This window comes from Amblyomma mixtum, chromosome 3 (assembly GCF_055824585.1).
Source record: "Amblyomma mixtum isolate Tamu chromosome 3, ASM5582458v1, whole genome shotgun sequence".
NCBI classification, from domain to species: Eukaryota; Metazoa; Arthropoda; class Arachnida; order Ixodida; family Ixodidae; genus Amblyomma; species Amblyomma mixtum.
Window position 1 is genome coordinate 33,783,525 of NC_143014.1, and position 27,748 is coordinate 33,811,272.

At 44.7% G+C, this 27,748-nt stretch overlaps 1 protein-coding gene across 2 annotated transcripts in view; it reads right to left on the minus strand.

The window, feature by feature from the left end:
• Positions 1-6,501: 6,501 nt before the first annotated feature.
• The window catches only part of LOC149349623 (stAR-related lipid transfer protein 7, mitochondrial-like), a 31,364-nt gene continuing 10,117 nt past the window's right edge, over positions 6,502-27,748 (minus strand). Inside the window, exons 5-7 of one of the 2 annotated variants that reach the window (XM_089578657.1) lie at positions 23,910-24,092; positions 16,351-16,435; positions 6,502-14,604 (exon numbers count right to left, since the gene is read on the minus strand). In XM_089578657.1, coding sequence (XP_089434783.1) covers positions 14,471-14,604; positions 16,351-16,435; positions 23,910-24,092 — 402 coding nt within the window. In that variant the 3' untranslated portion in view covers positions 6,502-14,470. Of the gene's footprint in view, positions 14,605-15,832; positions 16,436-23,909; positions 24,093-27,748 lie in introns of those variants that run through there. The other variant, XM_089578658.1, reaches the window with a different exon arrangement.

The window sequence follows — 27,748 nt, forward strand, 5'->3', positions numbered from 1 at the left end:
ATAAGGGTATCGCAGCGGCAACGTGTTCGACGTTTGAAAGACGCACATGAAACAGATCACGCCGTCAACACGCAGCTCACGCGATGCCCTGCCCTCTCGATCAACCCCGGGCAACAACGCAACGACATGACAACCCATTTTTGAGATGTAAACTTCCACTTGCGTTTTTGTGTGACGGCTACATCATTTAACTTCCGTTACCTTATTGACAGCACCAAGCGTGCATTGATTATTGGTAAACATACCACTCGTGCTTACAAAAAGGACACGATAAGTTCTAAGTGACTTCTGACCGCACAGGATTACCACGTTATATCAGCGAAAAAGACCCAGTAATTCACTTGTAGAAAATAAAATTCGCCCCCCCCCCCCCAAAAAAAAAAAGAAAACGAAAACTGCCTTCTGAAACCGACAACGAAAAAAGTCCGCCGATTTTTCAAAGAATAAAAACCGAAAACTCCATTTCCTATACTTCCAGCTCACCATGAGCGATCGCAACCTTCGCAACGATGGAAGAATCGCAAGAGCGACGTTGCTGAAAACGCGTTGACCATGTAGAAAACATAGGGGGCAAGACATTCGCTGCGTTGAACGAGCCTATCACCGCAAGGAGGCGTCTTGGCGCGGGCACGAGTCCATTTCGCTGGTTGAGTAGATTTTACCATTTTTATTGCTTTGCCCGACACGTGCAGACAAGGAGCTGAAGCGCCAGAAAAAAAAAAATACAGTGAGGCCCGTATACACTAGAAGCTATCAGCTAGCACATTACACATTTTTGAAGCCTTGATCATTCGCTACACCAGGCTTGCCCGCCTACACAAGTTTATAGTTACATGAATACGGCTCTCATGGACTCATCACTACCCCCCCTCCCACATATGCCTCACCAGAACACGCAGCAGCTCCCCTTCTTTGTGCTTTGTTTTCATTTTCTTTAATACGGTATGCGTAGTCACTGCCTCGGCTCTGGCACTGTGCAGGCTTCCCGACTTGCCGCAGCTTCGCTCAGGCGCCAAGGTGCGGTTGCCACGGCGACAAGGCTCAACTTTGCATATACAGCAGCGGTTTTCCGAGCACGTGGCTCAGTCACTGCTTTATGCAAGAGCGCTTCAGCGCCAACCTCGATAGAGAAGTGCTCCCCCCCCCCCCCCCCCCCCCCCCCCCCCCCCGTCTATAAACCTGCGCGAAACGCATCGTCACCCGGCGTGCCTTGAAGCCAGGATCACAGAGTGGCCGCCGCGCGCTTCGGCTAGATGGATGGGCCGCTCGGTGCCATTGGCCATTCTTCGCCTCCGCAACGGGTTGTCTGCCCTTGCTCTCGCGCACCTCTTCGATTATCTTTATTTCCTTATGTTTTTTTTTTTTCGGGAAACTGTGCGGGCTTCCCGAAACCCTTGGGTCGCTTCAGCGCTATACATGAGCGCGAAGTAGCCGTCCGTCGGCGACGGCGGCCGATCGTGCAGTTCGTGTATACGCACGTATGCAAAGTGAAGAAGGCGACTTCACGGAAATGATGCCTCCCCCCCCCCCCTTTTTCTGACCAAGTATTTTTCATGTCTTTTTTTTTTTCTCGCGCGACGTCTGACTTTTTTTTTTTTTTTGCACTATCTTATCGTAGACGCAAACTACTACGTTTGTGGCAGGCGGTCTGAACTGATTTTATGCGACAGCGTATCAGCTCGTTCAGTCGAAAAGTCGTCGGCGTAGTAGTAGTAGTCGGCACAGCGCGTCGGAAATAATCGGGGGTTGGGTAAAAATTGCCGCAGAATGTTCCGGATAGTTTCATACGATTCAGCGTTTCATGCAGCATCGTGGCAGGGATTCGAACCTGAGACCTCTAATAATCGGGGGCTGCGTAAAAAAAAATCGTATCATGCGCAGTTCGGGTGTCCACCAAGATAAGTGAGACTGTTATTGCGTCATTTCCTTTCCTCAAAAAAAAAAAAAACAATTTTCGATTTGTCCAACGGGCAAGGCGTCGCGCCGAATGGGCAATGGCATTCCGTGAATTCTCTGGCAGAGCTGCAACACGCTGTCGCGTTCCACTCTTTTTAAAGGCGAAGCTTAAACGTCCTCCAATTTTTTATTTATTTTTTGGGCAGGCATACAAAAATGTCCTACGGACGGCTATAAGTAATTGACCCAAATAGCTATAAACCTTTTCTATGGCCGTCTATAGCTGCAGTTTCAGGCGGACGCGGCCCGGGAAAGAAGGTTGGGCCCAGGGCGGGTTCTTAGCGCGGTTAATAACTTGTCTGGTCTTGTCCACACTGCAGTGCACACTGGAAACAAGTTGTGCGAACTGCGAGAGCAGATTCTTTAGTCGACCTTGTTACGAGCACTGACACAGGCTATATCTATCATTTCCTTTCGCAATTTCTCAAGGCAAAAATAGGATTTTCTGAAAAAAATAATAATATGCTAAGTGATAAAGGCAACATGGACTTGTGAAGACAAAGTGGTATAAACTGCAGTCAGGAACGAAGAGCGAAAAAACGACAACTGCGCATTGATTTGTCGTTTGCTTCGTTTCGCAAACCCAGCTATAATCTTAGCAAATGAATGGAGTGAGCGACGTCGAGTGATGCTACTACGAAAGGTTTTGCCTTAATTCCGGCCATCTTAGAACCTTCGCGAAGTACGGTCTGCGTCACCCCTGTGTATAGGGCGCTCGAGCAGCGAACACCACGAAATAAAGAGAGAAATAAAGGAGCAGCCCACTGTTTCCGGGCAAAGTACTCACGCCCATCTTGCTTGCAGGTGGCTCCACTTCCGCGCAACCGTAGGCTGTAAAAGCTAGAAACTACGATGAGGGGTCAATTTTTGTGCTAGTGAGTGCGCTGCTCCAGCGCTCTACGCAAGGGTGACGCAGACCGTGCTACCATCATTACAGCGCAAATGTTTCGCACGCTCCTTATCTGTAAAATACCAGGGCAAAAGATCAAACACGGCCAGCACGACGATAAGCACGGTGTAAAACCGCTTCGTCAACGAGCCGCTGACCACGCTCGAATCGCGCGCTTTGGGCACTGGGGTCGATATGCTTACGCGGCGCTGCCAACTATAGCCTGCCGCCACCTAAAGCAAAACTGCGATTCAACTGCGCTGTGGTAAGAACTTATTTCCCCCACTCGCTCAGGACACGCCTCCCGAACGTTGGCGGCCGCTTTTCGGCAGCATTTAGACGAGCCGTCATTTTAGGCGCAGAGGCGCAGAAAAATTTCGCGGCAGCACCTAGTGTTCGATGTTGTCGAAATTGCGTCAGACGCAGGGGAAGGCAGCGGCAGCGCCTTTTCGCGAACAGTAACAAGTGCCAAGCTTTTCGTAAAGCACACGTGGAGGAATACTGCTGTTAAAGTACGACATCGCTGACGCCCTTGCCGACTTTAATAGACCTACATCAAGGCGTTTTGTACCTCGCGCCTTCTTCTCTCGCGCGCAGTTCGGAGTGAAGTCTCCCCGGTGACGAGTTACACTAATTGCCTACTGGTCCCTTAGAGCTTTCGCCGGTCGCCGGCGGTTGCTATCGTTATCATCGTCGCGGGCTTGCCGCTCGTTTCTGCTGCCTAACAGGCGCCTGCCGTGATACAAGAAGTCGCACTGTCGTGATGCGAGAGGTCTGCTTCCGTTGCTTTCAACGAAAGGCCGTCATAGAGCACCTCATGCAGCACTGCCCAGTCTTCGCTGCGTCACGCGCGCGGCACCGGCGCCCACACGTTCATTGCTACGAACCAACCGAACCAGATCCTTCAGCCACTATCACAAGCCTGTGGGACTCTCTCCGAAAATGCAAGCTCCACCTCATAACATAGTGTGCAGTGAAGTGCATCAATGAGCTGTACTGTAGTGCACCCACAATTGACCCTTATCCCTACCACCCACTACCCTTACCCACACTGTTGGGCTTCGGGCCCTCCTTCAAAAATAAATTAATGCATTCATCTTCATTTGCAGCTTTATTTTGACAGCCTGCATTTCAAGCCTGTTTATTGCCGACGTTATTGCGATCGGTCTGTACGAGTCAGTCATGGTTTCTCTCCTCTACCTTTGTATTTTAAACTTGGTCGGCTGCGCAGCCAATCTTCTGGTACCTGCTTACTCTGAAATACTTGCTCTGTAGCTTTCACGCCTCCTTACTCTCTTGCCCCAGCTCAGTAATCAAATTTATTGGAATTTCATCGGGTGCCATTGCTGTATTAGAATTCCTTCCAATTAGTTCCAATTAGTTCGTCACAGTCCCAGTCTTTTGTCCCCACTCGTTCCACAATGTCCACCAGTAAGTTGTTTGCTGGTCAAAAAGGTTCTGTCCACGCCTCGCATAACTCTATCTGCACTGGCCCTGTTCAGGGTAATCAGTTTATTGGCACTCCTTACGAGTTGTACAAACCTTCCTCATCTATTTTCAGTTTCTTTAGCTTTTCATAAAGATTGGCGAGAATCCTTCGGTCAATGCTCGGCTGTTGGTTTCTCGATTCCCACATTATTTGCCCCTCAGAATTGCCTTCTCTCTGATGGTCATGTTTCTCACATAGGTCTAACAGTGAGCCGTAGTAGTCCACGTGTCCATCGAGTTCCTCAATGTTGGCATTTGTATCCCCTATCAGGATGACCTCTCCATTGTTTTTAAACTCTGCTCTGTCCTGGCTTAAACACCGAATTCAATGCTGTATCAACTCTCACCACCTGTCAACAAAAAACGACTCCTATCCATGTGCTCTTTTCTGCTACTGTGCCATGGATCCATAAATGTTCTTCACAAGTTTCTTTTACCCTCCGCCTACTTTTGTCTCATCGTACAAGTATGCCAGTTCCCTCCTCCTTTCTTGATCCTGCGTTCTAGCATCTTTTCCGGACATAAGTGGTGGTTCTTTCGTATCTCGAAGACATGTCTGTAAAAGCATAAATACCAATTTCCTCTTTGTTCAGCCGCTCTTTGACCTCTTCCCACTTATAATTGCTTCTGCTGCCTTGTACGTTTGTGTAACTAAGCGTGAAGTTGCGACCTTTTCTATTTCCCCTTTTCTCTGCTTGTGTAAAGTTCTTTACCAGTCTTGACTTGCCCTCCTATCCAGTGGAGACTTTGCAGCCCTTAGTACTGTTGTGACTGTACTTCGGACCACGTGGGCCCGAGCAAGCAGCTACCGTGAACAATCACCAAGGTCGACAACCTCGCGACGACCATGGGAAGTGGGATGCTTGGAATGCCCTTTGCGAGCCTCAGCGGATTAGTGTAGCAGGAATTTCAAGGGCCATTGTCAGCCGTAACCCCAGCGAAATTCCTTGAGCGGAGGTGACCACTATAGAGGCGAAGGCCGGGGACCCACACCAAGGCCACGAGCCGCGCCGGTCACGCTGGCGGATAATTGAAGAATTCCGTGGCCCCGACTCGCGTTCTGGGGAAGCAAGTTTATTCACCTGCTGGAGGACTTCGGGAGATTCCTATCCCGCAGCGCTGGATGAGTCAGCATCTCCTCCTCTCATCAACCAGCTGCGAGAGAGTGGAAAAACCCGCACCTGCCCAGCCGTGGGCGGTAACAAGAACGTCCCCTTCGGTCCATCCGATTGGACAGTGTTCGTCGACCATTATTCCCCAGCCAGGGATCTGGGGAAACCGAACGATATTTAACTCGGCCGTGAGTGTGGCCGAGAGAAGCCTGCTAGCTCCAGTCGACTACGGTTGACGAAGACGCTCCCCTTCCACTGAGAGCCATTCTCAGTCCCGCTCTATGTAAATAATGTAAATACAGTTTTTCCTTCACTTCCCCTACTCCCCGTCTCCGGCCCACGTTTCCTTCCTCCTTCGGCAATGCGGCGGTGATCCTGGACCCGATGACTGGTGGGACACGCTTCTAGCATCGACAAATATATCAGTACCTACCCCTTTTTTCTCAACTTCTGGGGACCACCTAAAAAGCCACTGCTCTTCCCGCTAGTTGCCATCCAACTGCCTGCCCGAGCGAATGATGAAAATGGATAATATCGCGTGCGAAAGCCTCCTGAAGCCTGATGTAGCGTACTTCACAGTTTAAGTCTACTACTGCAAAGTTCATTTCCTCAATGTCCGTATACAGTAGAGCCACACAGTGGTGAGAGAAGGAAGAGGGTACTGCGGGCGACTGGATGGCAACATCAGCATGTACTTCGCTTGGTCAACGGCATATGCTTATTCTTCTTGTGGAGACGAAATGCAAAATAAATCAGACGAATGCATTGGTGTCCTAGTGTGCAGACCTAGCCAACTACAAAAATTTCTACACTCTTAGCTGAGAGATAATCAACAGAAGAAACAATGGGTGGTGAAGCTGTGGAGTGGCATGTGCATTGCCATCAAAGTGAAAGTCTGCAGTGCACATTTCACCACCAGGGATTTATTCTCGAATACCATGACTAATCGAAACACAGCGGCTTGGCCTGCTCAGGCAAAATGCAAATTGCTTATGTTCAAGGTGTTTGCTCTCAAGTCACATGCTGAATGGCTCACAATCACAGCATACCAAATAATTCAGCATGAAACAATGTTTTATTTATACTCATCAGGGCATTGCAACAACTCCAGGTTATGACAGAACATCCTACTTCCATTCCTTTCCTTCACGTCCTTAGCTGCAACTTTCCCTCAGAACATGCAGCAAACAAGGCAATAACGGAAACAAAAATTGTAAACAAATGCAATGTTTACTGGGAGGCGGGTGAAAGTGGCTGCCCACAACAAGTCACCTCGCGCGCAATGTGCAGGAGCTACAGATATGCGTAGTAGGTGTGTGGCAACTTCAAAGAACAGCAGCTAATGCCGCTTGCAGGATGATTGACAAGTCTAAACAGCATGACAACCATCTGCAGTGCAATGACTCCATGAAAACTAAACAAACCAACAAATGTAAACTGAACAACACTGTATGACGATCAGCAAGAATAAACACTGCAGCAAAGTTGAGAAAAACAAGATAAAATTTGTGCGCCAAAACTGACAGCCAGTGACTGTAGAGCTCCAGCACCTTTAGTGCAAACTGAAAAACACTGTACGCTCAGCAAGAACAAATGCTGTTATAAACTTGAGAAATACAAGACAGAATTTGTGCGCCAAAACTGACAGCCAGTGACTGATGAGCTCCAGCACCTTTAGTGCAAACTGAACAACACTGTACGCTCAGCAAGAACAAATGCTGTGGCAAACTTGAGAAAAACAAGATAGAATCTGTGCGCCAAAACTGACAGCCAGTTACTGTAGAGCTCCTAGCACCTTTAGTTATGATGCCCTGTACAAGATTTCACGTGAAATGAATATTAGCACTTACTCCTCAGCCCTTTTTGATAAAAGAGCTTTCAGAGAGATTACGTAAATGTAGAGAGTGGGCAACAAATACGGACACATAGTACCTTTACGTACAGTTCAGGTAGATGAAGTATCCAACCGTGATACTTCATGCATGCCAAGCTGTCACAAAATGAGCAACATGATAACCCACACCGGTCAGTATTATTAAAGCATACAGGGCAGTGATGTTTCTGCTCCAGAGCTTCAAATCACAGTTATGATAATATTCCACATACAACAATGAACTGGCATGAAAAGAATGTTAAAGGACCCAGACTGAGTAAAGTCACACCCATATGACACACACGCCCTCAACAGCCAGTAGATTTGATGACCTTCCACATTCCTAAACTCCATCAAACTAAAAGGTGCCATGTCACTACTGCTTGGAAAAACCAAGGTTTACCAATTTTTAGCATTTCTTTCTTTGCACCACTACTGTGTCCTTCCCATGCATGAGTGTGAATAATGTGTCATAGGATCTTTGCAAAACCCCAAAGTCAGCTTCTCTGCACGACAAAAGTTCTTCACAACGGCAGTGGGGCCAGTATTTAGGGAAAAAGATTAGATGTGACATTGATACCATCTACCTTCAAGCATATGTGCATGCTGTTGACATATGTGTTATCTTTTGTCAAAAGTAACCAGGCTGCATGGTTTGCTTCTCACTCGTATAGTGGTGCCCTTAAGGCTTTTCTAAAGATCAAAAGGTCTTGAAAGGTGAGCACAAGGGTTCTCCTCACCTTACGAAATTTAGAGCTTGAAGGGGGGGGGGGGGGGGGGGGGTAACAAGTGCTCCACTATAAGACAGGGAAGCAAACCATGCAGCCTGGTTAGTTTTGGCAAAATAAAGTACCATCAGGGACAAAAGCCCCCAGAACGCATGAGCCATAACTGAAGCCTACAGCTTCGTTAGTTGGTGGCTTGAGACCACACTTGCTGAGGCAAAAGTTGGACTCGTGTGCCACAATGAGTGGTTACAGACTTTTGTCCACAACAGTACTTGCTTCATGCTACAGATCTCAGGGAGGTTTTCCAGTGATCTCAAGTTGGGGACTGAATACAATGCTGACAAATTACAGTGCAACAGGTAGGTCTAAGGGCAGCACATGCATGTCTGTATGGCCCTAGAAGGTGCCAGTGCTACAGCCAAGTTCTGCCTCGAGTTGCCATAGGAGGAAAGCTTTTGCCAAAAAGAGAAGCTGACTATGGAGGGGAAGGTGGGGGGGAGTACTAGGTTCAGCTTGATACTTCCATAGGTTTAGCATTTGCTCAAGGTTACATAAATAAATAAAAAAATAAAAATAAAATAATAATAAAAAATTACACCTTGCTTAACGGCTTAGTGTATTATTCAGCGAAAGCTGATTGGCATTAGCAGCCAAGAGGTCTGGAGTGGCAGGTCTTGTTTGACGTTTCATAGGTGACTGCCCGATTGGGTGTCTCACACGCCCATTTTGGCATCTATGCTCACGTGCAGATTCAGCCTTCTGTTTGTGATCTTCGGTTAGATCGTGTTCCTGACGCACTTTATGGACTCCAGGGCTCGCTTGTCTAGTTCCCAGTTTTTCCCGTTGGTTTTGAGGAAAGGAAAGGGCATAACTGGCTCAGTGGACACCTCAACAGTGTTGCGAGGTGGCAGTGGTGTCCACCCATAAATTGAGGCAATGCGCCTTTCCTCTTCTTGAAACCAATAGAGGGTTTAGACTTCGTTCGTTCTGAGGAAAGGAAAGGCGCATAACTGGCTCCCTGGGTCAGTGGACACCTCAATCGTGCTTTCAGGTACGCGGTAGTGACGTCCACCGAACATGTTACACGGCTGCCATAATACCCCCTTGGTTGCTTCAACTAAATGATTTGTACAATGCTATTACAGCTTTTACTGTAAAATAATAATAATAAAACATATCCTGATACACTTTCTGCGAATGCAATGTGCTTTAGTATGCATGCTCCTACAGACTGAAGGCCTTCAAGAGTACCGACAGAAATTATTCCTGCTACTTTGTCAAAAGACTATCAGAAGTGTTGAACTGAAAATGAAGTCAACTGACAATTCCTTCTAAGGCTTTTGAAGTGCCTGTGTGATATGGGTAAAACATTACTTGTCTTCAAGCCTGATCATGTGATATGCCAGTCCTTAAGCCTCGAAAAACTACTTCCATCAAGGTAGCCACCTGACCTAATGTCAATGAGTAATTACTCCCTTTATTACAAATTTACTCCACCTTTGGGGATTCCCCTAAACATTTGACCAACACTGTTCCCACTTCGAGTTATTGATCAATTCGCTCTCGCCCTACCATAAGCTTGCCGTCCCGGTTAGCTCAGTTGGTAGAGCGACTGCTCCGGTGTGGCGGTGGTCCCGGGTTCGAACCCCGGACCAGGACGAATTTTTCTTTAACTACGAAGCTTCTGAGAAAGCTGTATAGCTTTCCTTTGTAGCCGTATGGCTGCGCTTGGGTGGATGCCAATGAGTAATTACTCCCTTATTACAAGGCCTACCTATGTAAACAAAAATATTCACTATCTTTTTTTTTATGCAATCCCAGGGCTTTTTCACACCAAGAGTCACAATTAGCTGAAACCTATAACAAAGGGGCATTATATGAACAGAAGAGAGAGAGCAAGAAGAAGATACGAAAACTAATCAGAGAAGTCTAACATTAAAGGGACCATGAAAAGAATTAAAAGCCGCTTGTAAATGTTAGAAGTTATGCTCAGAAGCACTGACACCAAGTATGAGTCTTCGGAACTGAGCCGGCAATTTATTATGGCTTTTTAAAAATCGCGTTTTTTAAAATTCGCGGGCCGTTTGGTGTCTTCGTAGAGAGCGATTTTGAAACCAAAACCGGGAAAACAGACGTCACTAGTCCCATGACGTCGGTAGGCCACCACACGCTGTCATTCGCTCGAGCCGCGGCAGCTACGACGTCACGGGCACACTTCCGGTAGCGGTGAAAATCGTCTGCTCGAGGCGCCGCGCGACCCCCTCGGGCAAGCGCGGGCCAGGGTATTGCCTTCACGCATATGTTTTCAATTTACCTCTGCCTCCTCTTTCTGCCGGGAGTTCGGGAGCAAAGAAAGCGCCGAGACCGGAGAGTCGCTGCCGAGGCACGCTGCTCCTCGGGAGTGCGACAACCGGAAGTCGTAAACCGAACGTCAGCGAATGACGTATTCATGGGCGGAGCCCAGTCTCGGAGCTGTTTTCTTTATTTTATCTTGGTGCTCCGCGCGTATGAGTTGAGGGGGGAGAGGAGGAGCGTGATTTTTAATCGTCTATAACTTCGTTGTTATTCATGCTAGCTCGAAAATTCTTTCGCTGGGGTGACGAGTGATGGATTGCCTTTCTTTACGTAATCTCAATTAATTTGTTTCATAGTCCCTTTAAGAGCTCAGCAACATCATACTTTTCCATTTTCAGTCTATACATTTTACAAGAGGTTCAAAAAGGCTGATTTATTGGTTTGGAAGGTATTGTAGTCACTGTAAGTGGCAGGTTCTCAATGTTTAACATGTCTCACATGAACTGTTTAATCCTTTAACTCTTTCCTTACCACACCTATTCAAATCGTTCAATTTGAATGATGGCATTAAATGGCCCATTCTAGGTGATCCGAGCCGCTTCTGAAGAAGTAATGCCATTTGCTATGTTGCAAAAGAACTGTTCTTCAGTTTAAAATTAAATTTTGTCATCAGCTGCAGGAGGGATTATATTTAAAGTACCCTAAACCTGTCAATGCACAGCAATCACAGCACGGATAGGTCCAAGGTGCTGTGCTCGCCTCGCACCAACCGTGCTCAGCAATGGCGTTCTCGCCATTCCGCAGCACCAACACTTGACACTGCAGATGCAACTGACAGTTACATGCGAAAAGATGACGTCCATTTGACTGAATCTAGTTCGGACAGAGATGACTACTCCGCCAAGCCTGGACTATCGACAGGGGCCATCTGCAACTGTTTTTTCCGCTGTTGCCGATATGATTTGCTACTTTCCTAGCTTCTCTGAAGGTACCAGGTCATGTTCTGAATGATTCGCACCACCACCAGCAGTGTAGTGGATCGAGTTTTTTCCAAGACAGCCCGGTGTCGACTTTGACATTGCACTGCGCATGCCATTAATTTTGTTGTACTGATCAGAAAGTTTAGCATTAGGAGGTCTCTAACTCTGAATAGTCGTTTCCGATACAGTAGCGCATAAAATGCACATTCTGAATTTTTATTTCCCCGTTTTCTGATTGTACATGTTTAACTTTTTTTAAGTTGTGTGCGAGTCACTCAGATTTTCCCAAATATTTTTTTTCTTTGTAAGCATTAGTTTTTTTTTCTTTGTGTCAATAAAAAGACAGCTCTATTAGCTACACAGTGATGCGTTGTAATAAAGCAAAATTTTTAAATCAATGGGTGAATAAATTATTTATGCAAACTAACCTGAAATCGCCTGCTTTGCCACAGTAAGGAAAGAGTTAAGGGAGCTTTGTACACAGCTGTGTACACTACGAACTCACAGCTTTGTCTCAGATTGTGCTCTAACTAGCACAAATTTCATTTCAGGCCAATTTAGCATCCTTCACCTTGCTATTAAAGCATTTCTTTATGCCAACTAAGAAAAGCTGCAAGAAATAGTTCAGAAAACAGTGAGCTTGGTAGCTTGTCTTTCGTCATTTTCTTCCCGACAGGTTTTGCCACTTTTTTCCCCCTGGATTTCTAGCGGCATGTGCATCTCCAAAACACAAAATGATCCCACTATTCCTAACAAGTTGCTTGCATGAATCCTGCTCCTTTAATATTACAGTTTCAACTATTCTGAGAGTTTTTAAGACATTTTGTACGCATGTGTAAAAATTTAGGTGTTTTCAGTTTGAAAACTTAACGAATTGGCTTTCTTGAGGCCTGATTATGTTATTTAGGCCAAAAAATATTTGTTTTCAGTCGAAATGATAAATGGCACCTGAAAAAGTTAATTGAACACAGACACAAAGAGAGGCAGGAGAGCTACGAGGTCAGAATAGAGAAATTAAGAATTTCCCCTCTGCAGTCTGCCCTTACAAGTGAGCGATAACTATGACAGTTAAAAAAACCTTCAAAGCACCTCACCTTCAAACCTTAAAAGCAATTCCAGCAGCCCCCTTATGCGTAAGGTGATGACTGTGGTGTGCTTGACACTGTGATGAGTGAAACTTTATACTTAAAACCACAGAAAGCACTCAACACTTCAGGTTAATAAGCATCTACAAAGAAAAAAAAAAGAGGTAAAAACCAGCACAAAGCAACCCAAACTTTCCAAGGAAGCAAAAGTTATACAAAAAATAAAATAAACACCAACGTGACTAGAACCTAGCTACACAAATTAAACTAGTTTCCACCAAACATCAACCAACATTCCAGACAAAACACTGCCTCACAAAACTGGAGGCGCAATGAACAGCGTACTAAGCCATAATGCACTGCATGCCACAAGGGCACAAGATGGATATTTATGTTCTGGGCAAGTTGCTGAAACAGTTTTACAGTATCAGACTTGTCCCTAACTGTCTTAAGGCTGCATTTTTTTTTTTTGCAATGTTAAAGATAGTCGCGCTTGCCATAGTGAGATTTGCTTGCTGCAAGATGAATTTGCCTTTGCTTACTAGTGTATTGTGCTAACAAAAAAATATGCTGAAACAGTGTTGTTTTAAAGACTGGATCTAGAATTTCCTCAATACATAACTTATAAAGTATGGTTGCCACGGTAGCACATCAGAAATGAAAGCTGAAATACATTTGACGAGTGAAGCACATTGGACCCTGATGCACCACTTGCTTTTGTCAGCACAATGCATAGCAAGCGAACGAAGGTTAACTCGTTGCGTAGCAAGTGGCCTTTGCTTCAATGGGCACTGCGATGTTTCCCGTTATAAAGCTGCCTGGAAATTGCCCGGAAAGTAATCAGACACTCTGTCCTCATTTTAATCACAAAGTAAATCTACTCTGACAGTAAAACTGTTCCAGCAAATGGGCCAGGATAAACCGCCATGTGCTTTTGCTCTGGGCAAGAGAGCCGACTATTACAATGCAGCAACTAAAAGCTAAAACTACCACTACAAAATGACACACCTAGCCTTGCCAACAAATCTGTCATTCTACACATTAATGCAGATCTATTTGTTACTAATGACAATGCATTCAGAGGAAAGCCTCTCGCAACTTTGGTACTTCCAAACTCCACTGAGTGTGGCAACAGTGGGACGAATTAGAGGGACCGTTAACCCTTTCTTTTATGAAATTAGTCTAGATCAGCAGATTGCCCTTCGAAGATATCAAACATGAAGATTTCACCAAAAACAGAGCTTTGTTAAGACACAAAGCAGTGCAAACACTACGAACCATGTTTCCTCATTGCACACTTTTCTATACCACAAGACATGTAAATTGCTTCCAAGTAATAGTAACCGGAGTGTGATAAAACAAGATACTTTGTGGCATGGAGCATTTTTCTTTTCTTTTTTTTCCAAATCATGCAAGGGTAACAGAATTCAAAGCCTAGAAATGATGAAAGTTCGGAAAAAGAACACTGCAGTGATGCTGCCAAACGCAGTTGGCGAAGTCATGGCACTGAAGTTAGCGACATAGATCTTGACGTCGCTAATGAAACTGCCATAAGACACACAAATTTCGTTCATTCATTCCTAAGTTCCTGCGCTAAAAAGCAGTTTTCAGCGGCAAACTAACAGGGAGACAACAGCGAGAGGCACTAAAATTCTATTGCACTGAAGAAATGACATGCTAAGAGTTGGGTTTATTGTCCCTTTAGAGTCTGTTTATGATTCTGAAAAATTTACTGAGTCCTACATGACGGGGCCCTGAACCATCCTTTGTATATGGCAAGGTCGCACATTCAACAGGTAGAGTATGCCACAGTGAACACACGGATAAAGTCACATGACCCTTTGTGGCATGTAGCGCCCATAGAGTGCAAAGGCAAGGTCTCCTCCCTTTGTGGCAGCTACTCCATCGCTGCCATTATGCTAACACAGAGGACACCAGTGAGCCAGCACCTACACTAAACTTATTCAACTCTGTCATCGCCAGCCTCGCTTCTCAAAACAATAGGGAGGCTGGGGTTACCATGGGTGACAGTGACTGGACATGGACACAGTCTTGGTACGAGGGCTAATGCACCAGGAGGAAAGAATGCATAAACATGGTACCTTTGGTGAAAAATTCTTTTCGGATAATGGTGCTCTCAAGGTGCACTACCCATGCCAAGGCATTTCTTGCAACAGACAAGGAATACTTCAGGGCCCCTTTAAGATAATAAAAAGGGTATTGGCACTGGTTCAATACAGATATGTTGGTGTATGGCTAAACAGAAATACCAAGTTTAATATTTAAAATGCTTCAGGAAGGGATAACCAACACACTGCGTTTGGAGAGCAACATCAGCAAGAACCTAAACAAACTATTTACACCATTTACACCTATGCTAGTTTATTGCAACATGGCATTTGCTGCTGGGGAACTCCTAGAACAGTCAGCGTCACCCTTGTGTAGTGTACTCGAGCAGTGCGTATCCGGTAACAAAAGCCGAAATTGGAGAGCGGCCCCTGATTTCTGGGCCAAGTGCTCATGTTTACTTTGTTTGCGGGTCTATCTGGCACTACTCTCGCGCAAGTGTTGCTTCTGGTACGTAGCAGTTGCGATGAGATGTGGATTTGTTTGCAGGGAAGCGCTCAGTCCGGGCACTCCACATAAGGGTGATGCAGACTGTACAAACAGAAGTAGCACGTATTTTGAAAGGCAAAAATCTGCAGTATTGGCTATTTTTCTTTTGGCAAGAAAGCATTCTAAGTCCCTGTCTTAACTTCAGAGAAGAATAGGCATTGAACCTTTCAGCACTAACTATTCTAAACACATTTAAGCACTGCAGGTTACTGAACATTTACACTGCTGAAGGAAGCTCAGTACCAGCCGTGCTGCCTTGAATGTCTCCCTTCAATTACAACACCCACTTAAAAACAGAGGCAATGGTTTTACATGTTCACCTCTGCCTGAATGTACCTGTTTTTCAAGAGACCTCGTCAAAATATTCCGTCTTCAAGAAACACAGTCATGTGGGCCTCGCCTGGTGAAATGCGGTAACACACCCAAAACTGGCTTTTCCGGCAGAACATTGATGAGGCTGGATCACTGCATTGTTACTACATCACTGAAGTTAAGTGAAGTTCTGCAAGCTCTCAAACAAGCTGAACATACATGAACAATTTCAATTATTATGAAGGCTATTCCCCAAAAGGTGGCGCAGAATTCCTTCAGAGTAACAAAACTCGAAACGCAGAATTATTGTGCGCTACTGTCCTCAGCAGGACGTCAGTTCTTGTAGCAGTCTCTCAGCAACAGCTTGGCAGACTTGCACTACAATACCTTCGGCTGGTTAGAAGTCCATAACATCAGAGTGGCTGGCCTTTAAACTAAATAAGAACAGTTCTTCACAGCTGAAGAAACCCCTCCAAACATTGAACAATTATGTCTATGGCAGTCTAAAGCCAGTGATTTTACTCCAGGTTCATTCCCATAAAATCACACCATGATGCTTCCCAAGTTTCTTTTCAACAAGCACATTTTTTCTCTGCAAGTGGGATCCATGTGCATGCTTTTGTAAAATGCACTGTTCTGCCAATCTGGGTCACTGGCTAGAAACAAGACACTGTGTTGTTTCACAGCCATGCACAGCATATAGAGTGCTCTATTTTGTTGTAGTATACACTGGACCAAAGGCAACACAAGTGCTTCTAACAATCATGCCCCCTCAGCCCACTAGTGAATAACATAATATTCCTAGATTGCTAAACAGCGCTGACCACAAGTGGTGCTGAATGCAGTGCACAACACTGAATACGAGGCTGGATCCTGACAGAGTGGGCAGCCTGCTCAGGCATAGGCACACTGAACTGTTGAGCTCTGACCACTCAGGTTTGGTGGCGATGCCTTTGAGCTCTTGAGATGCAAGTCCTTAGCTGCACAGTGCAGCTTCTCAATGAAATCGGGCACACCTGATGCTGCCATCCAGCTGTAGATGGGTCCAGGAAATGAAGATCGAGGATCATCGTAGTATGACAGCAGAAAGTCAAAGCCATCCTGAAAACAAAAGGAGCAATGAACACCGTTTGGGCCAAATGGGACATCAAAAGAACAACGAAACATCCTACAAACTGCAATGCCAACTGAACCCAAGATCCACATGACACACATGCTCCATGTCACAAAGCTCCAGTGTACCACAGCCTGTAAAACTCCTAGCTCATTAGCGCATTTTTTTTTATTGTCGACCACCCTTTGCAACTGTTCCGCATCATGATAGCATTTGCTGTGTTAATGAAAATATGATACTACCACTGCCTGGTTTTCTCGTATATGAAAGAAGAGCATATTCATGAGTGTAGCATAAAAAATTGCGCCTCTCCCGTAACCGAGAGTAGAGTAAGCATGAAATGTTTACGGGCCTAACACAGGCTCCATTGCTCGGCTTAAGCAGCTGTGACGGTGGTGGCATTGAAATCCAGGACGATGCAGAAGCGTACGCGGGCACGACGAGATGCAGGCCTGACAAGAATGTACAGGGTGGTCCACTCTAAGTGCGAACACAGCTCCGCGTGGCCGCGCTTCGCGGAGCGCCAGCGGATCCGGCGCGTTCGCGCATCGAAGCAAAGCCGCGCAGGCGCACAGGGGCCCAGGGCAGGAGCTTCGTGTCGTCTGCTACAGCGCTGCGCGCACCTCAAGCGAGGTGCAAGCGAGGTGCGCGCCAGCGCGGTAGCAGACGACACGAAGCTCCTCCCCCGGGCCCCTGTGCGCCTGCGCGGCTTTGCTTCGATGCGCGAAGCCCCTAAGAGATCACGTATGACAACGAAGTGTATCGTGGCATTTATGTGCTTTTCGCACGTGTTATTAGAAATCGGAAATTATAATTCCGTGCATTATCAAATGCACAGCTCAAGTGATATCTTGATGAACATTGAGAAGACACTTGCAGCAGTTATTTTTTGTGACTCGTTTGGAGAGCAACCGGCGCTTGTATGCCGGCCCCGTAGGAGGGCTTAGATAGTCTCGTTGAAACTCGTTAAATCTCGTATGGTGCCCGGATGTTCTCGTTTCAGAGCCCGGATGAGTAGAATTCAGTGCCCGGATGAGTGGGTTTCAGTGCCCGGATGTTGGCTCTCGGTCTCGGCGTGACGTCACCACACTGCCGACAACGGGAGCTAAAAGCATTTCATGGTTTAAAACAAAAATATCACTGAAGCATCACTGGCTGATGATTGCGTGTGTGCTGCCTATGCTGTACTAAGCTTGCCCCATGGTTTCCAGAACATTAGTAATGTCAAGAGGTTTCCGGAACTCAGAGACAGCCCTGTCAGCAAAATGTGTTTAAGGTCCTCTTTAACACTGTATTGTGCTACCTCCCACCGCTGGCAAGTGGTGTGTTACGTCGCTAGCCACCTTTCGAGATCTTCCCCATGGGAAGCCACCTTCCGGTTGTCCATTCCTCTGCTCTCGCCATGGCAGGTGGTGTTTCACTCTGGTACCACCTGTCAACACGTCACCTGTCATACGCCTACACACATCACCTCTCAAAAGAGTGCTATGCCGACGACGACTATGATGCGGAATGCACAAATGGGTGCCTAAGAGCTACGCTCTAAGAAAAAGGGGCACTAACAGCACAGTGGTTACTTTGATCACATCTTACTGCCGCCTAAGCTGACAACCAGCAGTGTATACTTAGTTTTAAAGGAAGCATAGAAAAATGGCGTCTTGCATGCTTCTTAAAAAACAGGGCTTCAGAGCATTTAGAAAAGGCTCTTGGCCCACCTTGATAATGAGAGCACTATTATGCCAGAAATGTGCAAGGTATACATGGTGACAGTCATATACAGCATAGACTGCCATTACCTGATGAGAGTTTTTGCAAGTTGAAAGGCTCTTTATAAGACTTGCATTGCATTTGTTCACACACTTCACTGGTCTAAATTTTGCTTTTAGGACACAGTGGAGTTGTAGAGTAGAGCAACAGGCTTTCCTGATTCTGGCATATGATGTGTGTAAGGACATTCAGGCATGTTACCAAAACTTTGAAGGCAGCATAAAGTATAGCACTGCATGCCATGCAACACAAACGATTGCTGCCTCAGCAATGAAAAGAAACTCATACTCGAGTACTTGAGGAAGAAGAAAATGCACCACACACTAAATTCGGAATACGGCGTTTTAATGTAGAGCATGTGGAATTCATGTACACCATGCAAAGACCGTATGTGTTCGGAACCTTTGCGTCTACTGCTATATTAGAACAAAGCAGAGCTATTGTCCTTGTCCTCAGATACACATTAATGCAAGAGCCCAAATGAATGGACATTAGAATAGTCAAACTAGAGAACAGTTAATTTGTCCAACCATTAAACTATGTCCAAATGTCCTAAAAGAAATTTCCAAATGTTCAAGTCTATGGGCATTTGCCAACAGACAAGCATGAACGACAAGATCAGAAAATAAATGTCAACAATGACATCAACTGGAACAACCATAACATTCTGCATTCAAGTAAAACTAAACAGACTTTCACATAGTTTTAGCCCACTGTTGACAATTCAGTTTCATGAGGGAGGAAAAGGCCTACCAACTGTCGCACTCTGTGGAAACTTCAACTGCCCCGTGAGGGAAGAAGTGGAGGAGGGAGTGAAAGGATGGAGAGAGGAAGAGGTGCCATAGTGGAGGGCTCCGGATTAATTTTGACCACCCACATGTCTTTAACGTGCACTGACACCACACAGCACATGGGTAATGCCCCTGAAGTTAGTGGTAACTTTCTGTGGCTGCGCGGTGGAAGTTACAAGCACAATGCGCTGGTTTTCACAAGCATGTTGATCTCATGTGCTCACGAGCCAAGACACAGGCGTGTAAGACGCGTAACACACAGGCGATTCCACAACAAACTGCGGATCTTAGCAAATTTCTTACTCGATTGTGTGCAAGCAGCCAGATTCTTCTTTTTTTTTTTTTGCAGATAGTATTGCATTTGTAGACAGCAGTAGGAATAATAGAATGACAGGACTGCAAGTAATTTAATTGTCAGAATTCTCTTGAAACATAGAATCTGGTAACACATGAAGTTCTGCTGGAGCCTCGACATGCTTCCTCCCCATCTGCCCAAGCAAACTAACACATCATGCGCTGCAGTTCTTATACAGGGTGTTTCACCTAAGACTTTCTGCAATTTTTAAAAATAAGGTATTTGAATTAGATGCGCGCTTTTTCTTTCATAGCATTGTCAGTGGTGTAGTACATCATAATGCAGCTAAGACGTGCTAACTAGCAGGCTTGTTAACTAATATTTAATAGTTAACTTTTAAACTATTACCGTTGGGCTCCTTAATTATTGAGAGGCATGTAGACCACCGTAAGTAATACCCATATCAGTTTTTAGAATTTCGAAAACGCGGTTACCCTTGGCGCTGTGGCCCAACAAATTTCACCTACATCGCGCCAAAATACATGCGGTTTGAGAAGCTTGCAGGCAAAGCAACCTCTCCAGTGAACCTAACTCGTCGAGATAGCCAAAATTTGTTGGGCCACAGCGCCGAGGATAATTGCGTTCTCGAAATTCTAAAAATGGATATGGACATTACTTACGGTGGGCTACATGCCTCTCAGTAATTAAGGAGCCCAACTGTAATAGTTTAAAAGTTAACTATTAAATATTGGTTAACAAGCCTGCTAGTTAGCACGTCTTAGCTGCATTATGATGTACTACACCACTGACAATGCTATGCCAGAAAAAGCGCGTATCTAATTCAAATAGCTTATTTTTAAAAATTGCAGAAAGTCTTAGGTGAAACACCCTGTAGAAGCCCGCATGCTTCTATGGGATGTCAAGTTACTGGCTCCTCTCAAAACCAATATTACCATATCTGCACAAATATAGTGCGAGTTCTTTTTTTTAATATCATCTGCTTCAGACAGCACTTTGTGTTATACTTGAAAGCAAACTACGAATATAGCAATAATTTTTTTCCGCCGTTCTTCGAGATACACATAACGATCTCACGTGCTAGGCTCATGAGCTGCAAGGAAAATTCAACTTCTTAATGACCTTGGGCCATCAAAGAGAAGTGTGCGGTTGCTTCTGCGTGAAAAGCCACATGCATTAACTCACTGAAGGCTTTTCACAGAATATTGCAGACTATCTTATTTCACATTGCAGAGTTTATAATTTTCTGCCGCAGAAAATTAGGGGCCTTACACATGGGCACCTGTCTCCACTACAGCGCCTTTTTTATCTGCCTTCTTCCTACCCCTCCGTCCCAGACTCCACATTGCTTGCTCGCTGATCATATTTTGACTGTTCGAGGAAAGATATGGACAGTATCATTAGTTTAAGCCTTATATGGCACTTCAAATTATGCCTTCACCTGCTCACAATCTTGGAGTACGGTAGCACTCCCCCAAATGAAAGACGAGTGCCTTTTCACTCAAGAGACAGACAGGACTCAATGGGCACAAAGCACAAAGTTGTGTTTGTAGGCTTGCAAGTCCCTTCATGTGGTGGGTGCAATGCAAGACAGCGAAGAGAGCGTGTGCCAGCAATTCTTCCCAGTGTGACCTCTTCCTTACTGTGCACATGATGCCGTGGGTAAGCGATCTGAAAATTTTGTACTGCTGGGGACAAAAGCCTCTAGAACGAGCACTTATAGGCGAAAATCGCAATGTAAACCAACAATCGCCTGATTTAATCTTTAGCACACGAGAGAACTCGAGTCCAACTTTCACGACCACAAGTATGGTTTAAAACTTTTTGCCGATAAAAAAAGCTATGCACTTTGGTTCCCCTTCATGTGTCCTAAGGACTTTAGTCCCCGATTGCGCTTACATTACTGAATAACTGATACCATTGCACAACAAAAAGGTAATGTTTCCGAATGTGTCTTTAGCCTTACTTGGTGCATGCCTCTTTGTATTGTTATGCAGTTCTGTTTTTATGTGCTGCATCTGATGGGTCAGAACGACTCGATAGTGAGCAAGAGTAAATAGTAGATGCAAACACAAATGCATGCACAAGGAACATTTTGTTGACAGTCAGTACTGAATATTCGTTACTTTGGTGCTTTGGGTCTTTGCAACACACCACCAAGATATTTTACCAAATGCACTAGCAGATTTTTGATTATGATCATGTCAAGGAGGGCCACGCCCCCTTTTCACCCTTAGAAACCATTCACTATCAACTAGGAACAAAAAGAAAACAGAAAAAGAGGAACTGCAAGCTTTGCTATAAAAAAAAAAAGGACAGAACTCAGAACAAGCGTAATGTGCAGCAGGTTCCATATCTACCTCCACTTCCTGTCCTCACATGACTGCTTTCTCTAGTGATCCTGTTCTTTAACTTGAAAGGCCATGGAAAGTGCACTGTAGTAGTATGTATGCAGCTGAAAAATCACAAGAATGGTAGCCAAGAACGCATGCAACGTTTTGTGTATATTTCAATTTTTTGTAAAGTTTTGCACACACAACTCTGGCTTTTTTTTTTTCCGTTCAGAAGTGTAACCAATAAGCTACACTTTGACGTTATTACAATGCACAGTGCATTTAGCACTTCTTGAAGAAATAATTTTTATTTCAAAACACTCAAAATTCGTAATTTTTTTGTGGTAGCGAAAGAGTTAGTAAATCATCTGCTTCAGAAAGCACCTTATATTATATCTCGAATCAAGCTACGAATAGAGTGTGAATTTTACTTTCACTGTTCTTTGAGATAACCTCAACAAGCTCACCCACCAGGCTTGTGAGCTGCGAAAAAAAAGCAAACTTCTTGACAACCTTGGGCCACTGAGGCGAAGCATGCTGTATGCGCTGGCGGGAGAGAGTTAAATACAAACATAGAAAGAAGCTGGCGCTGGCCGTTAAGAAAGAAGAAAAGGCAGTGAAAAAGCCGTGAGCAGTAGGGAAGGGCAAAAAAAAAAAATTAATCAGTGAATAGGCACAGAATTGCACAGCACAAAACACGAAGCAGCGAGAAAACAAGTGTCAGCATGACGGCCGCTGCCGCTGGAAAGGACACATCCTGCGGAATATAGCACATTCTTTGCTCTCAATTCGTGGAATTGAAAATTTTTCCCCATAGAAAATTATGGGCCTTATTATGCACCTCAACAAATTACTAGGTTGCAATAAATAAAAGCTTACTTTTCATATAAATTTTAGCACGATCCAAAGCATGGCATGAATGGTGATAAATTTTTCGACAATATAATGAAAAGTGCGACTCACTATATTTTTTTGGTCTTTCTAATTCTGTAACTGTTGCAAGTATCTGGAAACGTCCCTATGCATAAATTGTTTGATATCAAAAATGTTCTGTCATTTTCTGCCCAACTAGTGCGCAGTGGGAGGCACACTCCTGATATATTTCAGTTCACAAAAATATTAACTGTTCACAGGGGCTACATAAAGCATATTCAAATACAGAACAGCCAGAAAGTAGTCTACCTCTATTACAAGGAAGTTGCCCGCAAAGAGGTTAAACTGCATCACTGGTGGGTCAGATGAAGTATGAGCTGGAGTAATCAGGCTAGAGAAGTGAAACAAAGGCAAAACTGCAAATACATGGCCTTCACGAGCTTTGGTGTCAGATTGATTTAATCTTTCTGGTTCTTGTAAGACAGTGCTCAGACGATGCAACCAATGTTTACACCACACCATTATACCACACCAGAATACACGGAGTGTTTTCTGCGTGCAAACATGCACCACGCTAACTGCACCAATGCTGACAGGACTCAGCTGATGGGTACTTGCACTGCATGTCTACACAGCAAAATAAATCATGACAAGGATGTGCTGTTACAAGAGCAAGATTAGTTAGAGTGATCAAAGGCCTCAGCTGGTTGCTACTTGTGCCAACACTAAAAGCAGTCTTTGATGGTAACACTAGACAAGACCCACGTGTGTGTGGGTTGCTGACAAGCTTAAAAAATTACTGGTATTAAAGCGCGAAAGCTATGTGAGGGCTACAATTTAAGCCACAGTGGAGACCTCCAGATTATTTTGATCAACTGGGGTACCTTCACATCGATTAACATGCAAGTATACAGGAGCATTTATATTTTGATTCGACAAGAATGCAGACCGATTCTGTCAAATGACAACTCTAATCAAGAAAATATTTTGAAGTCAGAAAAATAAAAGCATGACCTTGACTGGAAGAAAGAAAATACTTTAGCCTACGTATCTCGTGAGCAGGAAAAAGATGAGAGAAAGCATTCAAGGTTTCCGGTGTTCTCGAGCCCCTTATGCTAGGTGTATGTCAATGCTCATTAGCACATATTCTACCATGACTGTTCAATCAAGGCTTTGAAGGCATTTTTAAGGTACCTTTTGAGTAATACAGGGCTTAACACTGTTGCTAACTTGTCTCTGTCTGAAGACCAGTACTTGTCTCTAGCTCCAAAAAACTTACCTGATCTCTATGTTAGCACAGCATGGGCCAAGACAGAGAAAACAAAACAAACACCTACTGGCCATGGTTAATGTGATTATGTGTTTTTAGCACAAATGCACTCACCTCATCTATGTTGCTATGAGGCCTGATCACCATGTGCGATGTGTACTTGGTCACTCGGACACACTCGTTGATGGGAGGGCATGCTGGATGGTCAGTTGACCGCGACATGAGCACCATCACGTTCCGTTGGTCATCGACGAATGCTCTTCGTATGTACACATAGTCCCGCTTGTACATAGGAAACTGGAAAGTAAAAAAAAAAAAGTGCATTAAAATGTTACCACGAAAAACAAATAAACAAACAAAGAAACAAGCAAACATTCTGCTGTAAACATAAAAGTAATCAATATTAACCATTTTCTTAAGTCCCAAAGCAACAATTTTCATATGAGGAAATGCTTTGAATAATTTTTATCATGTGGGGTTCACAAGCATGTAATTCAAGTATGTACCGTCAGCGTTAAATGAAATAATGCAAACAAGACAGTTGAGTTGGCACAAGCAAGAGGAGATTTTAGTGGAGGGAGACTGAATACTAGTGACCTTGATTTTCCTTTCTACGGTGTGAAGACCGCTGGATCGAAATATTAATGAACCCCAGCTGTATTTCTCCTCCAGCACTCAATATACAGTCAAATCTTAATATAACGAACACAGATATTGCGAATTATTGGCTATATCGAACTCTTTGTAAATATTTTTGACTCACTCATGCAATTTCTTCTTTATATATCGAACGCGATTGGCCATGAAATCGGTATATTGAACCCTCCAGCGCCAATCTGTGCCCATTCGGATGGCAGGCGGCAGGCTTCGCCGCAATGCTTAAGTGACTAGTGGTGATGCGGCACGCGTTCGCGCCAAGGTTTGCGCTTTCATCTCGCACTCGCCAACAGCGGCGTGTAGGGTTGCAGCCCGGCAGTCAGCAAGCGTTCACGCCTCTGGTGTCCGTCGACAGCGCCATGGAAGCAGCACCGGTGGTTGTAAGCTTGCAGTAACAATCCTGCGCTCATGTCGGCTGTCGCGGAGGTGGTGAAAACGGCAACAGCTTTCGCTCTGACGTACCGCTTTCCACGCGACACGGTTGTGCTGCGGAGAAGCCACAGTAGCCGGCGCTTAACCTGCGCTTGCTGTGCTGTGCGGTGGAGCCAACCTAACTGGCGCTCGGTTTTTTGTGGTCTTCGGAATAGCCGCGAACGCCTTCGACACGTCACCAAAACCTGAGAAAACATCTCTCCATTTCTCTAGTTATCGTCAGAATTGCTGTCCCTTCAATGACTAAATTGCGCCGCTGTTGTGCACGTTTGTGACGAAATTTTATATTACGAATTTTGGCTATAGCGAACTGTTTTAAAATTTTTTACTTGCTCACTGTAACGAGGTTTCACTGTATTTCCGTTTTGTGTTTACATTACAATTATTATGTTTGCACTTCATATGGCGCTGATAGTACATGAGCACTTTTATGTTCTGCCCACACTGCAATGTGGCCAGCATGAGTGGGCACTGAATGCTCAATGACAGAATGCCATAGCCATTGAGCTACCACAGCGAGCGAATAAAAAGTTGAAACCCACAATTCAGCCCTCATACACCACAAAAATTTTCAGCAATAAAAACCAAAACAGGTGCCCACTACTGAACTTCTATCACTACAGAACCACCCAGAACTAGCCCATCAAGGTTTCTGTGAAAGTATCGGGGACGCCATCACCGCGAAAGGGCAGCAAACACCCACTAATTTATTGAAAACATAATTTTTTCAACAACAACAAAAAAGGTTTCTAAAATGGAATGGCAGCAGCCACAGGAATCAAACAGGTGATGTATAAAATTTGATAAGTACTTTCACAAATATGACGCCACATGCCCTCAATCAGTAAAGGGGCCCGCCCGGTGAAACAAATAAATCATGTCGTTTTTATTCCTTTTATGCATTGCACAGAATATGGCGATGCCGTATTACCTAGGTAGCATGCCAAAATCACAATATATAGTATTTTGTTCCGTTCAGGACATATTAATTTTGGTCCGGCAGTGTCAAAATATAGCAGCGATTTTTGCCAGCCGATGTGGCAACCAAACTGGGTGCTGCTTTTTTGATGTGTTGGACATCCAATTTAAGCCTAGAGGGACACCGAGGACAAACTGAAGTCAGCCTGTATCGATAAAGTGGCGCTTTCCAATGACGGTGACATTACCTGAACTGAAAACTGAGCTCTTATAAGCGAGAAAAGGTCAAGAAATCAAGCACACGTTTCACCATCACAGGCCGATTTCATAAGTGAACTATGGGGCGTTGACATAAGATTTTTGGGCACACATCCCAGAAGCTATGCTACATCGCCATTCACTCCAAAATAGCAATCGCAGAGTCCTTTCCAATGTAGATGTCACGAGTTTGAATCGAGTGGTGAGAGAATTTTTAAATGCAATTTTCTCAGCAACAAATGAGTCTTTTTCTGCAAGACATGTATCTAATACATGTATAACTACCAACATAATTAGAGAAAGCCATACAAGTGATTTTTTTTTACTAAGAACATAACTTAGGCGGAGTTGTCTTCAGTGTCTAACTCCTTTAGACTCGACAAATGAATCCAAAACATAATGCCTCTGAGTACTGCGAGATTTTCACACAGGGAAAAAAAAAATTACTGAAGCACTACAATTGAATACACACTGATAGGATAACACAAGGGGTCCCACTTTCCATTTCACTTCAAACTACCTAAAAGGCAAATGAATGCTGCTGTTAATACTGCAAAGCAGGAAGTTGAGGTGGGGGGGAGGGGGGTAAAAAAGATTGGTTGTATACTATGACTGTCCAAAAGTGAGGAAAGAAATGAAGAGAAGACAGAGAATGGAGAGAAAGGAGTAGCTTTCCAATCCTACCACCACCAAAAGGATTACAAACAGGCATCGACTGGGAAGCCAGGAGCCCTGCTGCATGTCCCAATGTCGATGTATCCCATCGGCGATGTGTCCCAACGTCGATGTATCCCAACGCCAATCTGTCCCATCAGCGGTGCGTGCATGTGGAACGACAACACCATCATAATGTGTGGCTGCAGGCTGTCCTGGCAAAGCAATAATGACATGCTAGCTTCTGCTGCATGTGCGCAAAGAAAGGAAAAGACCCGGATGTGCCCATGTTTTTGTCCTGCGCCCCGTTTCTTCTGCGTGGTTTACTCATTCTTCGATTTCTATTATCGAAAGTTGATAAGGCAGACACTTGAAAGAAACGTCGCCGGCTCATGGCCATGCGATCAGCACAAAGTTATCCAGAGTCACCACAGAGTACGGGCAGAGCCCGATGGGTCTTGGTCTAATAAAAGCACCCGTATTCTTTTTTTTGCACTGGTCTCTGGAACACATGAGGAATCCTCTGAAGCAGAATAATTGACAGTGAAGAAAATGTCAAAGTGCCCCTTTAAGATGTTGCTTTCGGCCTTTCCTGAACCAGCTCCTCTTTTGTCAGTTAGAAGGTCAGTGCACAATGTTTGCTCTTAAGGCTGCTCACAATTTGCACACTCTTGAAAAAGCTACTGCTGTGGTTTGAGGGCAGCATGCATCTCACTACACCTTGAAACCCACCAACATTCTCGCATGGTTGAAAGAACGTTGGCGTGTACAAACTAGCCTTATTCTGCTCCTGGATTTATGTTGTACCTCTTGATGTTGCACAGTCTGTTTTTTCACAATCTTATGCAATGACAACACGCAATCAGCCACTTGCTGCAGTAATCGCTAATTGCTTTTCGGTAGTGCTAAAACTCCCTATCATCAGGTCTCACAGTAAATATACTCCAGGATCATGGCACACAGCTGTACCTCACCCATCTTTTAGTGAATTGCAAGCATTACTGCAATAAAAGCTCAAGACAAATGCAACAAAA